This window comes from Betta splendens, chromosome 13, assembly GCF_900634795.4.
Source record: "Betta splendens chromosome 13, fBetSpl5.4, whole genome shotgun sequence".
NCBI lineage: Eukaryota > Metazoa > Chordata > Actinopteri > Anabantiformes > Osphronemidae > Betta > Betta splendens.
Window position 1 is genome coordinate 18,410,910 of NC_040893.2, and position 12,898 is coordinate 18,423,807.

The following is a 12,898-nucleotide window of genomic DNA, read 5'->3' on the forward strand; positions in this document are numbered from 1 at the left end:
GAGCCAAGGTCTGCACGTGCATCAGCGACATCCACACCGATAAACGCGAAGCCCTCGGTTATCGGACCGGGATAAGAGTGTGAAAGAAAGGAGGTGAGGGTGTAAGAAACAGACAACCTCTGCACATGCAGTAAAGGTGAACTTTAAAAAGTGAAATAGAAAAGAAAACTAAGCGTCTATTAAACTATTCCTTAGAGCTGAGTGCAGCTCACTGATAGAAAGCAGTAAAGGGAACGTCAGAGGCTTAAACACTGTCTGTCTGTCTGTCTGTCTGTCTGTCTGTCTGTCTGTCTGTCTGTCTGTCTGTCTGTCTGTCTGTCCGTTTATCTATCTATCTATCTATCTATCTATCTATCTATCTATCTATCTATCTATCTATCTATCTATCTATCTATCTATCTATCTATCTATCTATCTATCTATCTATCTATCTATCTACCTGTCTACCTGTCTGTCTGTCCGTCTGTCTGTCCGTTTATCTATCTATCTGTCTGTCTGTCTGTCTGTCTGTCTGTCTGTCTGTCTGTCTGTCTGTCTGTCTGTCTGTCTGTCTGTCTATCTATCTATCTATCTATCTATCTAGGGTTCTAGGGTGGAGACTGGGGCTGTTGGCATTGAAGTGATTCATTGCTTCTTCTCATTGGCTGCTCTCTTTTGCTTTAGTTTGCTGTAGTTCTGGGTCCAGACGTAGATGCGCGTCTCATCGTCTTGAAGCTCGGATGATGAGATTGACTGAATTCTTACAACATGACAAGTTTGTTTTCTGAAAGTTTATTTCCTATTTCTGTCATTGATGCATTGAAGGCTTCTTTTGCTTTGAGTTGTTAAGTTTTAGAACAGACTTTGCCTATGAAAGTCCCAGCCTTTGCTCGACGGGGAGGAGGTTCACACGAAGGTCTCTGAGCCACAACCTTTCTCATATCGCTCAGCCTCCGGACGCGCTCGAGTCTCTGCTCTGAACTTGACGGCGCCGAAAATGGAAAATAAAATAAACGGACGGATGAGCGCCATCAGTTCTTCGATCGCCGATTCCACCGACACAGCGGTAAGTGACTTAATTGAAGCTGGGTTCGGCACCAAGTTACCCGAGTCACCGTCTCTAACCTGCATGTCCTCCACCGTGCGTAATTTTGGAAACGCCGACGCACTGATCCACGGTCTGAATCCAGGCGACGGCACCGTTTTCAAGGAGTGCAGTGCGCTCGCGGGTCCGTTCACGGAAAAACCCTTCTACGACCGTAGCGGTGAATATCTGAAGTGTGATGGCGTGCCGTGGGAGGACTTGGTGAAAGTTCAGAGGGCGATTGTGGCCGCGTCCGAAAACGTGCCAGGCGCAGGTTTGAGTCTGGGCTCGACAACCGGCGCGTGCAAGTTCATCAAAGGTGAAAATGAAGCTTCTATGATAATGGAAGCTCCGTGTCCCACTTTCGATCTTTCGTCGGAGATTCCGGGCGACACCTGCTGTGACACCGACAGGAAGCTGCATCTGGGGCTCAATGAGGGGGAGCCGACGGGATTCACGACCGCTGCTGCTCCTCGGTCGGGGCTGGAGACACCTCCGAACTTTCTGATGGACCTGAACCAGTCCGAGCAGCTGTTGAGCCAGGTGCGCACTGACTCCAGGTGCAGCTCCGCAACTAAAGCTGCCGTAACGCAGATGCCAGCGTATAGGAGCTGGTCTCCGGCGGAACCTCAGTACTGGTGCCAGGCAACAGGTGGACCCGAGGAGCGGTTCCCCCAGAGCGTGTACGACGGCATCCCGAACCCGAACCAGGCGCTGTCTCAGAGGAACCCATCAGCCTTTCCCACATTCCCCGGGTAAGTTGTTAACTACCATAACCTGAAGAAGAAACCGGATCAATCATTTGCAGCATCAGGTAACACATTTGATGTCAGGTTGTTCCGGACGGGATGGACCCGTGCCCGGTGTTGGTGAGTCTAAACGCCTCCTCTCCCCCTTCAGGATGCCGCCTCAGAGACAGTGCGTCATATGCGGCGACGAGGCGTCCGGCTGCCACTACGGAGTCTTAACGTGCGGCAGCTGCAAGGTGTTCTTCAAACGGGCGGTTGAAGGTGAGCAGAGTGAGCGCCACGTGCTCAGGCGTCGTCTCCAAATGACATCATTCCCAGATTTAGGTTTTATGGAGTCGTTTTATTGAGAGGGAAAATCTCCAGTGGAAGGATTTATCAGTGGCTCCAAACCTCTGCTTTTTATTAGCCCTGTTTTTCTGTTTGCAGCCTCCTGAGATCCACTTTTGTGGCCGCGTCGTCGTTTGCTCCTGAAAAACAAACCGAATGTTTAAACAGTAAAAGCAGAAAACGCGCATCTGCTATCGCACGCTTAGGCCCGTTAGCGGAGTTCCCTCGCCAGCCTCGACTGGCCTTCTGTGGGAACTGTTAGAGGTCATCGGCAGCAGTATCACGCTGACCAGCGTTCACCGCGTTCCTCGTCTCGGACTTGTTTTGCCTCTTATCTTTGCAGTGCGATACCTAAGAGCCGCCGTGTCTCAGCGCGCCGTGTCAGTCCGTCCTCACAGCCTTGCCTTTATCTAATTTCCCCCCCGGAGCGTTGCCTCGCTGTAGAGTGAATGACTCACTAATAGTGGAGGGCCGTTTCACAATGACGCGTGTGCGTTGCCTCCAACAGGGCATCACAGCTATCTGTGCGCCGGCAGGAACGACTGCATCGTCGACAAGATCCGGAGGAAGAACTGCCCCGCGTGCCGTCTGCGGAAGTGCTACCAGGCTGGAATGATGCTCGGAGGTAGATTCCTGAAGTAGAGTCCAGTGCAGGTCAAAGGACCATCCAATGCTTTCAATAGGGACCTTTTGGAGAGAGAGAAACGCTGCAGCTCTGATGCTCTTCCACATCCTGTCCACCACCGTGTTCCGTCCCCAGGCAGGAAGCTGAAGCGCTTCGGGGCCCTGAAGGCGTTGGGCCTGGTCCCGTCCCTCGTGTTCCAGTCCCACCTGTCCGTCCCCGGCGACGCCCAGGCGCTGGCCTCCTCCTGCAAAGCCGGCATCCGCGAGGTGCAGCTCAACCAGCAGATCGTGGGCATCCTGGAGAACATCGAGCCGGAGATCGTGCAGTCGGGCTACGACAACTCGCAGCCGGACGTCCCCCACCTGCTGCTCACCAGCCTCAACCGGCTGTGCGAGAAGCAGCTGCTGTGGATCGTCAAGTGGTCCAAGTCTCTGCCAGGTAACGAGCCGCCGCGTTGCCATGGGAACCGCAGACCGGCCTCAGCCCCAAACCTCAGCGAGAGGAGGCAGTGTAATGTGAGAGCGGGGCCGCGGTTGTACTGGAAGACCAGTGTGTTGCATCGCTGGGTACAATGGTCCATTAGTGTATTAGAGTAACAACACGGCCTGTCTCCACACTGTAAACACAGCATGTTCCTTTCTGAAGGGTTCCGTAATCTCCACATCACCGATCAGATGACCCTCATCCAGTACTCGTGGATGAACCTGATGGTGTTCTCGCTCGGCTGGCGCTCCTTCCAGAACGTCAGCAGCGAATACTTGTACTTCGCGCCCGACATGGTCCTCAGCCAGTAAGTGACCGCCACCGCTGGCCACTCGCTTCATCATCATTCCTACTGAAACACGGACGCGGCGCTTGGCGGTCCGGAGGAAACGAACCGAGCGTTTCATGTCTCTCTTCGTCAGGGAGCAAATGAGGAGGTCTCCGATTTACGATCTCTGCCTGGCGATACAGTTCATCCCTCAGGAGTTTGCAAACCTTCAAGTTACGCGTGAGGAGTTCCTCTGCATGAAAGCAATCATACTGTTGAACACAGGTAAAAGCACAGCCAATTAAAACACATGATGATCATTAAGTTTACACAACTCAGGAACTCAACCTGAGCAACATGTGACGATGTCTCACCCACATTATTTCCCTTTTGTACATACAAATGCTCCTAAATCCGTGTCCTGTCTGCTCTTAGTGCCTCTTGAGGGACTCAAAAGTCAGGCAGCCTTTGAAGAGATGAGGCAAAACTACATCCGGGAGCTGACCAAGGCCATCCACATGCGGGAGAAGGGCGTGGTGGCCAGCTCGCAGCGCTTCTACCACCTCACCAAGCTGATGGACGCCATGCACGATGTAGGCGCCCGTCCTCATGAGTTCGGTGCATTCAAATGCTGCGTGGCTGCTCTGCATTCATGTGAACGTCTCTTCTCGTGGCAGATAGTGAAAAAGGTCAACCTGTTCTGTCTGAGCACGTTCATCCAGGCGGAGGCCATGAAGGTGGAGTTCCCAGAGATGATGTCAGAGGTCATTGCCTCCCAGCTTCCCAAGGTCCTGGCAGGGATGGTGAGGCCCCTCCTGTTCCACACCAAGTGACGCCACAGCTCGAATTCACAGCCTTCAGCGTCACTTGCTGAATTGTAACTCATGCTTTTTTTGATGGACTAAAATGAATGTGCTCCTCAAAATGTTATTTAGCAGAGAAATATTGTGAATGTTATAAATTCAGAGGCATTAATCAGTGTTCCCTGAATCATTTTAGTGTTTCGATCCATTTCATGGTACTTGGTATTCGTCAAGTTTTGTGAGCCCCTGGAGAAACTGATATTTTTGTACTGAAGCTGAAAAAAGCATTAAAAAAATCAGTTTATCACCAAATGTTATTTTAATGAAGCAGGATTTCAATGAAGCAGCAGCTTAAACAAATTAAATAATTTTATTGTTATCAGCAGATTTGATGAAGTCTGAGTCCATAAATGTTAATCTACATCTGCATTTTTATTAAAACACATGTTTCTGTGATTATTAGCTAATGTGTTTATGCATGAAAACAATCAACTACATGTTTCACTATTAGCTCCATTTTACATGTTGAGTGTTCAACTCATACTGTGACCAGCGCTAATAAATCACATTGTTTATTCATAGATGTGCTTATACATCATCAGGACACAGCAGATGACTGAAAGGAAATGTTTACTGTAAAAACAACACAAGTAAAAGGATCAGGATACAGAAATTCAGAGTCATTTCCGCGATAAGCCACTCGCAGTCGGGCTGTGAGGGAGTGTTACATCGCTGCTCAAGGCCACCTCGCATTCTTTCTGCTGTAAATGGAGAAGAACATCTTGATCTTGGCAAGTGCAAGATCCCAAATGCCGTTCCACACGCATGTTTGGCCAAAACATCCAATACATTTGGCCACAGAAAGCAAGCAACTAAAGAGTAAATGGTCTTTGTTTCTTTTCTGAAACTGAAAATTATTATTATTTTCTAGATTACCACAAGGTTTGTACTGTGTAACATATTGTAACAGAGTTCTAGAAATATAGAAATTAAATATTAAACTTCATCTTCAACATAACATAGTCTGATACGTGTAGCCGTCATTGCTACTGTAGGACACCAGTGCACCAGACTGTACAGTACCACAAACAGAGAGGAGGTTGATTAGCGACTCTGCAGCAGGAGCCGGTTCAGTGGATGAACGGCGGCCACAGGCCAGAAACATGAGCGTTAAGGTGCAAGGTTCTGCTAAATCAAACTGGAATCTGTTGGATATTTTTTTAAAATCACAGTTTGTCAAGTTGCAGGTTAAAGCTGACTGATGGACACAATGGACGTTAAAACAGAGAATAAAGGGTGTGAAACTGGGCGTGGCTGTTTGATGAGTCTAGAAACATCAGTGCAGTTCAGGTGAAAAAGCCACAGATTGGTTTTATTTTAACTCGCTGCAGGTTCAGCTTAATGGACTTAATGGACTTCCAACATTCTGACAAGGATCGTTCCGTTCGGCGTCTGCCAAGGATGCGTCCACTGCAGGAACATTTTTCCATGGATACCATGAAAAAGATGCAGTGTTTGCCCCCGTTAGAGGAAGACGACGTAATTCTCGGGGATTAAACCTGTCTTGCCTTCGTATGTTGCCTGGAGCCAGCCGGGTTCGACGGAGGGGTAAACTACAGGACGAGAAGACAAACACGCGTCAATGCACAACCCTGGTCACAGTAACTGAGCCTTTGTTTGGTTTCGATTCCATTATGATTCCACAGACTTAGTGAATAGAAGAAAAAAGAACACTCTGGGTCACGCTGCTCTTTTAGTTCAGACATAAAAGCGGGACAGCTTTGCTCCATCACACACGTACAGTACACGAACCACAATTAAGAGCTACAGGTTTAAGACTATACATCGCTCAGCTAAAACACAAAAGCAGGTAGAAAGACGGCGTGGACAGCGACAGACGCTGGCTGCTGCTGAGCGGCAGGGAGCAGTTGTTGATGTTCCTGCATGGGGTTGTGTTAACAGGGAACAGGCGCTGAGGCCTTCCATCACTAGGTTACTGTGACCTGCCGCCACTGGTCGAGGGCCAAGTCATCTCCTCCGAGGGAGGCAATAAAACGCACGGGGCGCTTTGAACAATGAATGCGGGGGTGTGACGCCGGGAGGAAAATCATTTCAGCTCGCTGAGCGAATTAGCCCGACCCGTCCTGTGAGCTGCCGGGACCTGCGTGAGGCCGCGCTCACCGTTGGAGAAGTGCGCCCCCTGGGGGAAGCTGATCTCGTGGCTGTGCTCCGCCTCGCAGGAGTACATCGCCTTGGCATCTCTGTGAAGGCGACAAACAGGCACGTTAGACGCGGGCAGAGCCGGACCCAAGAGGCCAAAACCGTGAACGGCGCCGGCGCAGCACCTTCCGACCGGACCGGCCTGCGGCGCGGACGCGCTTTCAAAGAGCAGCGCTCTGGCGGCGACCCTGCAAGAAGAAAACATCCCAGTCAGAGGCAGCAGTTAATGCAACACCTGGAGCCGAGCGGGTGGAGTTTATCATTAGCCATCAACAAAAACATGAATGTGCTCCAGGCCGCGACCGCGTGCGTTGCTTCTGGGTCACGGCCAAAGTCATGACAACGTGACGGGCAGAGGCCGCCCATGCTACTCAACGCATTTAAGCCACACAACAAGGCTCCACTCGACCCCGAGCGCAACCACGTCAGAGTGGAGGGGCCGCGGCTCCACGCGGAAAACCGCTCTAAAGAGCGTGCGAGCGGCGACGAGTCAAGCAATCGAGGACGAGCTGCTGGGTCACATCAACCCCGGAGCAGGCAGAGCGTAATTAAAGCCAGCTCCCCCACCGCAGAGGAAGACATAAATCTCCCAACGCGGACTCATCCGCTCCCCCAGACCTCTCTCCGTGCTCAATGCTCATAAACAGGCGGAGGAGGAGGTGGATGAGTCAGACGGGGGAAGTGAGGAGAAGGATGAGGACGAAAGGAAGCGCCGATGCCGGACGGCGAGTTGACTGTGAAGTGCACACGCACACAAAGATACGACTTCAAAAATGTTACACAGTGATTTCATTTGGGAGCAGATCTTTCACAATAAGCCAAAATGGTCTCTTTGAGCGTCCGTTACACTGAGCCGGGCCGCTGGTAGCCGTTGCTGAGCACGGTGCCCGTCCCGCGGCGCATCGCCTGCTTCGCTGGGAGCTGCGGCTGCTCTGCAGGCTTCACGCCCTCTTTGGGCTGCAGCTCCGCCGTTGACAGACTCTGGACAGATCCGGAGCAGCTCCCGCGGCCTGAGACACACAAACAAACAGCAGCGGCCGTGCACCAGTGACGCTCACAAGCAAACAGGGCAGTTCACGCAGAGCGAGTAGGATTTAAATAAAGCCTGAGTCCATGATCCCACCTTCAGAAATGTGCAGTGACCTGAGGGAGGGAGCCGGGGAGCAGCTGAGCGGCGCCGGCCTGAGGTCCATGTGGAAATGGGGCGCCTTCTTGGGTGCGATGCTGACTGAGGAAAGGCTCAGAGCATCCTCTGAATCCGTGCGGCCCGCGTCCTCCCTGGAGCTGGACTCGGGGCTGCTGACGCCCGCGGCGCCGCCTGCGGTGCCGCCCGCGGCGCCGTGCGGCAGCCGCGGCGGCGCCAGGCACAGGTCCAGGAGCAGCTTGTCTTTGCCCGGGCCGCCGGAGGCCGCCTGTGAGGAGGGGTTCTGCTCCGAGGAGTGGGAGGACAGAGACTCCATGCTGCCCATGGGCGTGCTGCTGGGACTGCTGCTCAGCGTGTCGCCTAGACAGGGACCAGGAGAGAGGCGGGCGAGGCCTTCATTAAAACCTGCTGGAGCCCTTTGCGGCGCGGCTCCGCGCGGCGCGGCTCCGGTGCTCACTTTCTGCGTCGGCCAGGCACAGCGTGGGGGTGTAGAGGCTGCGCGGCTTCCTGGGGCCCGTGGACAGGCAGATGGCCCGGCTCCTGCGCGACTCGGGGCGGCTCTGGGGCTGGGGCAGGGGCACGTTGGGGTCCGGAGCCTGGTGGAAGATCTGGCTCCACGCAGAGATGCCCGTTAATGAGCCGGAGCAGCGAATGATGGCGACGATGAGTCTAAAGCAAAGCTCCCTCACCTTCTCCACGTTCTCCATGAGTATTTCCACTACGATGTTCTGGAACTTGATGTTCATCATGGCCGCCACGGTCTCCTCCTGCGACCGCATCAGCGTGGGTCCAAAGATGACGCCCAGGTTGGACACGGTCATGAGGTTGACCTGGCTCTGTGTGGAGACGCTGCAGATAAAGAAGGACAGGGAAATGAATCAGTGTTAATGGAGACAAACTCCTCTCTCTGGAACCAAGTAGCGCGTGGTTTTACAGAAAACTGTCCCTGAACGAAGCAGACAATCCAATCAGTGGCAGTGCTTTTTGCGGGTTTTCCCGCGGGGCCGCTCTCGTTTGCAGAGCTGCAGCGTAACTAATTTACAGCAGAAGCACGTACGTGACGAGGTGTTTTATGAGCAGCTCCAGCATTTCCTTGTTCTTCTCAGGCAGCGTGTGAACCAAAGCGTGGACGGCACAAACCCGGTAATTCTGGTCGTCTGACTCTGAGAAGGAACAAAGACCATAGGATGAGAAATCCTTAGAGTCAGCAAAACATTACAGAGTGGAAAAATATAAATGCAGACGTCCTCAGAGGGAAACTGTTTAACTGGTTGAGTCTTCATTCATTTATTTACATGCATCTCGTGTTTTCTTTTTATTTGAAACTAATTTTAAATGACATTTTAAACGCAGTTCCTGTTAAACTGAACGATTAAACACTGATGACATTCCAACTAATTACATTTAAATAAAATGTGCTTTGGGGTAAAACCCGCTTGGCACAAAGCGCTCAAACGTCGTTCATGTGTAATAATTAGCAGCCGTAACGACTTACTGACGGCCATGATGAAGTCTTTGTGGAGCTTGAACGTCATCAGAGGCTCAGAGAGACACCTAGTGAACCAAGGGGAGACTTGTCATTTCCTGGGTGACAGGGGTCTTTTGATTGTGTGAGTCAGCGCGGCGCTGAATACGACAACACGAGGAGCTTTTAAAGGGTCTTTGTGAAGGTAATGATGATTCCTGACAGCGAAGGACAAACAGCCGGAGGACACGCTGACCTGAGGTAATTCTTCAGGCCACTGGTGATCGTTTTGTTGTCCCACGTCTCCGGATCCAGGTCAATATCCACAGGTGCCTTGGATGCTATTGAAGCACATTTTTATTTTTAACGTAACACAACGAATGAGCTCTAGCGTTAAAAAACAGCCTGACTCGACTGAATCCGAATTAAACAGCTACGGGAACGTATTAGTGGCGTCTGACGGAGATAAAGACGAATCTTTAGAGACATTAACAAAGCCAGACGTTCCCTTTGAAGTGCGAGACGCATGCAAACAGGATTAGCTCGGGTCATCTAATTAGAAATGACAAAGAAACAAGAGCGGATGACGCTTGCACCGTGGCTCCACGCGGAGGACGTCTCCCCTCGCGTTACAGGGTCACACAGTCGCATCTCTACAGTTAGCTGGACATGAAAGCGCTTCAAATCAAACTATAGCAATTAAATACGAAACCCTGTCTATTCATCTGCTGCAAAATAAAATGCAAAAGAAACAATTTAACACAAATTATGCTTCACGTTTTGGATCCAGTCCCTTTGATCATGTATAATATTAACATTACTTACAAAAGACTGTAGTCATGAGCTTCTGCACCTTGGAGTTGACCCCTCCGATTCTGTACAGCCCCATCGTATTTATGCCTAAGGAAATTAAAAAATGTCACGATCAGCACAGATCTTCTATGTAAACGTGGGACACGCTCACTAATGAATGAAGCGCATCGTCGCTCCTCATATCAGTCAGAGCAGGTGGTGCAAAGGCCTCACCTCTCGTCTCCACCAGGTCAATGCATTTCCTCACGAAGTTGAAGCCCGCCTCGTTAAGAAATGCTGAGGGACAACAGGAGAAAGGCGCTGACACGTCAATTAATGCCGGGGTTAAGCACACATCATCCAGGAATAATAAGCTCTCTCTCCCTGAGCTGGAAGGCTGCGATGTGTCAGCGTGGTGGGCGAGTGTCAAGTAACAGCGTTAATAAACATGTAGATGCGTTGGTGACTTCAATCCTGGTGTTAGAAATCTGAGAAGGTCTAATAATACAAAACTAATTACTTACTCTCCTCCTTTTTGCTCAGAATGGCTGGCAGGTTATAAATCTAGAGAAAGGTTACAAACGTCATTATTAATCTTTTGCTTCAAAAACCAAATATATAATCACATAAACACATTTCCCCCAGTGGTCTGTACTATTAATAGTGCAACACATGGTGACGTCATCATATCTGTAAAAAAAAAAAAAAGCAGCCAGAAGAGGGCGCCAGTGACAAATACTTCAGGTTTCCTTTGTGTTTGGTGCCACTAAAAAACAACCGTCACCGAATAAATGCGACGCAGACAAACAGGCAGAGCTCCTCACCGGCTCTTTGCCATCCATGGCCTCCAGCCACAGTCTTCTGTTGGACTCCGACAGGGCCTGCAGTGTCATGACGCCGTGCCTGGAAGGATTTGAGAGAGAAGCCGGTCTCAGTCTGATCTCGGTGCCCTGGGGCCTCTGGACAGAGCGTGTTTACACTGGCTGAGACCACTATAAAAGGACTACTGTGACTGAAATAGCTCGTGTGCAGACGCCTGACTTCAGATTGTGCCCTCTCTCGGTTCGGTGCTTCACATTCCAAATAGAAAGTTACATGTGTTTAGGATTAGAGTGATTCTTTTTTTTTTTTTTTGCACCCAACATGCAGAGACCTCCATGGACTTTGTGTTCGCGCCTCGCCTCGCTATCTGCTCCCTGCTATGGCTCAAAGCTGGTCTGAGCAGCATCTGCGCCTAATGAGCCAACATGCTTAAATCAGCGGCAAGTTTATCTCGTGATTCTCAAAAGTTTCCAATCCCACCCCGTCGTGAGAGTTAGTACGAGCACAGAGCCGTGCCGAGGTGCCGAGGTTGGTTTCAACCAAATCACAATTAAAACAAGGGAGAAATGATTCTGGTGACGTCTTCTGGGGTTTTTATCATGCACAGAGTTCCAGGCTTTCAGATCCATGCCTCTGATATCAATCCCCTCCAGCCAAAAACACTGAATGTGCTGAAACTGTATTTATGATGCTCACAACACCGAACACATTAAAGATTCAACAGCAGCACCTCTTTCCAGAAATATAGTGACCCCATTATTATAACCCATAAAACAACCTGTTATCAGTTTTCCCTGGAAGTATTTCCTGCTTGAGTCGCTTTGAGAGGTGGTGATAGTGAGGTCTGTGGATTATCACAGAATCTAGGACACTTTACTCCTAAGACAGATACTGCTGCTTTTTTTTAAACCTATTTCACTGCTTTGAGGACAACAAATAAGAGTCTGCTCACTGGGGCGGAGGCAAACGCTTGAGACGGCTATTATGAATTTGATTAAATACCGCAGAACTACATGCATGGATAAATACCCTTTGAGTAATTTGGCTGAAGCAACCTTTAAGAATTCAGTTCTGAGAGGGTTGGTTTGACTCTGGCTGGGCTATACAGTAGGTGTAGCAGGATGTTTATTTTAATGAGAATGAATGGATGGGCTTGAAGCTGACTAGAGCTTGGCCCACATTGTCCTTGGTGGTTGGAACAAGCACCTTGGGGCCTCGGCGTTTATGATAAATGAGTGGTCCTGCAAATAAACTACAGTTATTGTCCATGCTCAGCAACACTCAGCGAAGGGGTGAGCAGCGCCGGCCCTGCTGCCGCAGTGCAACAATAATGCACAGTGATTAGCTAAGTCGGAATTGAAGTACATATCAAAATAATGAGCTCATATCAAGCTTTCATCACTCAGAGCCGGTGTTATTCAGCAGGCAGGCACTTAAAGGGGTTTGATGTTTCACTAATCAATCCCTGGTTCCGCTGCCCAATAAAATAAGTACAAATCAGCTGTGACTCGTCTCACACAGCCAGACAGACATTCAACTTTCAAAGAGAGGTTGTTATTAAGTGATTCTTGGGATGTGCACAAATCAACGTGTTATATAAGAGAAAGGATTCGAGAGTTAACTGGTCTGGATCCTGCAGCCCACACGGACCAAGTGGTGTCTGATAGTGTGAGGAGGTAAGAAGGCAGCGGCAGATCATTGGGGGTGGAGTGAATGATGCAACAATTAGCAGCACACATGCAGCACATGCACTGGTCAGGTCACATACCGGACTTTACAGAAAAACTGAAGTGGCCTGAAAAGAGTTCCACGACAGATGTCATTTCTACATCGGCATGAAGACAGAGACAAGACGCAGTTGGTTCAAAAAGAAGAGTAAATATGGATGTTGTGGACATACAACAAACAGGAGCCGGGCAGGGAAACGACCGGAGGAACATGCAGGACACAAACAGAGCTGAAAACATCAAACGGGGAGTCTTTGAAGATGCTAATCAACCTTAAAGCTCCGGCAAAACTGTGTACTCCCATGATAATCTGTGTTTATTACCAGTATCAAATGTAGCACAAAGTGTACGAGGACAGAAACATCCCACATGCACCTCATTAATCTTTCAAAGTGTTGCTTGCTGCAGTG

The 12,898-nt window shown here is 50.0% G+C and overlaps 2 protein-coding genes across 4 annotated transcripts in view; one reads left to right on the forward strand and one right to left on the reverse strand.

Moving 5' to 3' along the window:
- Positions 1–667: 667 nt before the first annotated feature.
- On the forward strand, positions 668–4,774 carry pgr (progesterone receptor). Of its 2 annotated transcripts, XM_029170891.3 has the most exons (9): positions 670–1,045; positions 1,170–1,818; positions 1,964–2,073; positions 2,648–2,764; positions 2,900–3,202; positions 3,410–3,554; positions 3,670–3,800; positions 3,951–4,108; positions 4,193–4,774. In XM_029170891.3, the coding sequence occupies exons 2-9, from the start codon at positions 1,400–1,402 to the stop codon at positions 4,346–4,348; spliced, it is 1,539 nt and encodes a 512-aa protein (XP_029026724.1). In that variant the 5' UTR covers positions 670–1,045; positions 1,170–1,399; the 3' UTR covers positions 4,349–4,774. The 2 variants fall into 2 exon arrangements, with proteins under 2 accessions (XP_029026723.1, XP_029026724.1); XM_029170890.3 differs by having other exon boundaries at positions 668–1,818.
- A 157-nt stretch (positions 4,775–4,931) lies between these two features.
- The window catches only part of LOC114867835 (rho GTPase-activating protein 42), a 40,599-nt gene continuing 32,632 nt past the window's right edge, over positions 4,932–12,898 (reverse strand). Inside the window, exons 11-25 of one of the 2 annotated variants that reach the window (XM_029170887.3) lie at positions 12,530–12,586; positions 10,764–10,842; positions 10,464–10,503; positions 10,174–10,236; positions 9,973–10,047; positions 9,404–9,488; positions 9,178–9,236; positions 8,740–8,845; positions 8,372–8,531; positions 8,140–8,290; positions 7,662–8,042; positions 7,386–7,548; positions 6,664–6,726; positions 6,500–6,579; positions 4,932–5,931 (exon numbers count right to left, since the gene is read on the reverse strand). In XM_029170887.3, the coding sequence (XP_029026720.1) occupies positions 5,843–5,931; positions 6,500–6,579; positions 6,664–6,726; positions 7,386–7,548; positions 7,662–8,042; positions 8,140–8,290; positions 8,372–8,531; positions 8,740–8,845; positions 9,178–9,236; positions 9,404–9,488; positions 9,973–10,047; positions 10,174–10,236; positions 10,464–10,503; positions 10,764–10,842; positions 12,530–12,586 (1,651 nt within the window). In that variant the 3' untranslated portion in view covers positions 4,932–5,842. The remainder of the gene's footprint in view (positions 5,932–6,499; positions 6,580–6,663; positions 6,727–7,385; positions 7,549–7,661; positions 8,043–8,139; positions 8,291–8,371; positions 8,532–8,739; positions 8,846–9,177; positions 9,237–9,403; positions 9,489–9,972; positions 10,048–10,173; positions 10,237–10,463; positions 10,504–10,763; positions 10,843–12,529; positions 12,587–12,898) is intronic. The other variant, XM_029170889.3, reaches the window with a different exon arrangement.

What these genes read in the sequence shown, in the direction of transcription:
- pgr (XM_029170890.3), top strand. Translation starts at nt 977, where the DNA reads ATGGAAAATAAAATAAACGGACGGATGAGCGCCATCAGTTCTTCGATC. An exon ending in GTGGTCCAAGTCTCTGCCAG is followed by an intron (nt 3,203 to 3,409) that starts GTAACGAGCCGC and finishes TCCTTTCTGAAG; the next exon opens with GGTTCCGTAATCTCCACATC. An exon ending in CCCGACATGGTCCTCAGCCA is followed by an intron (nt 3,555 to 3,669) that starts GTAAGTGACCGC and finishes TCTCTTCGTCAG; the next exon opens with GGAGCAAATGAGGAGGTCTC.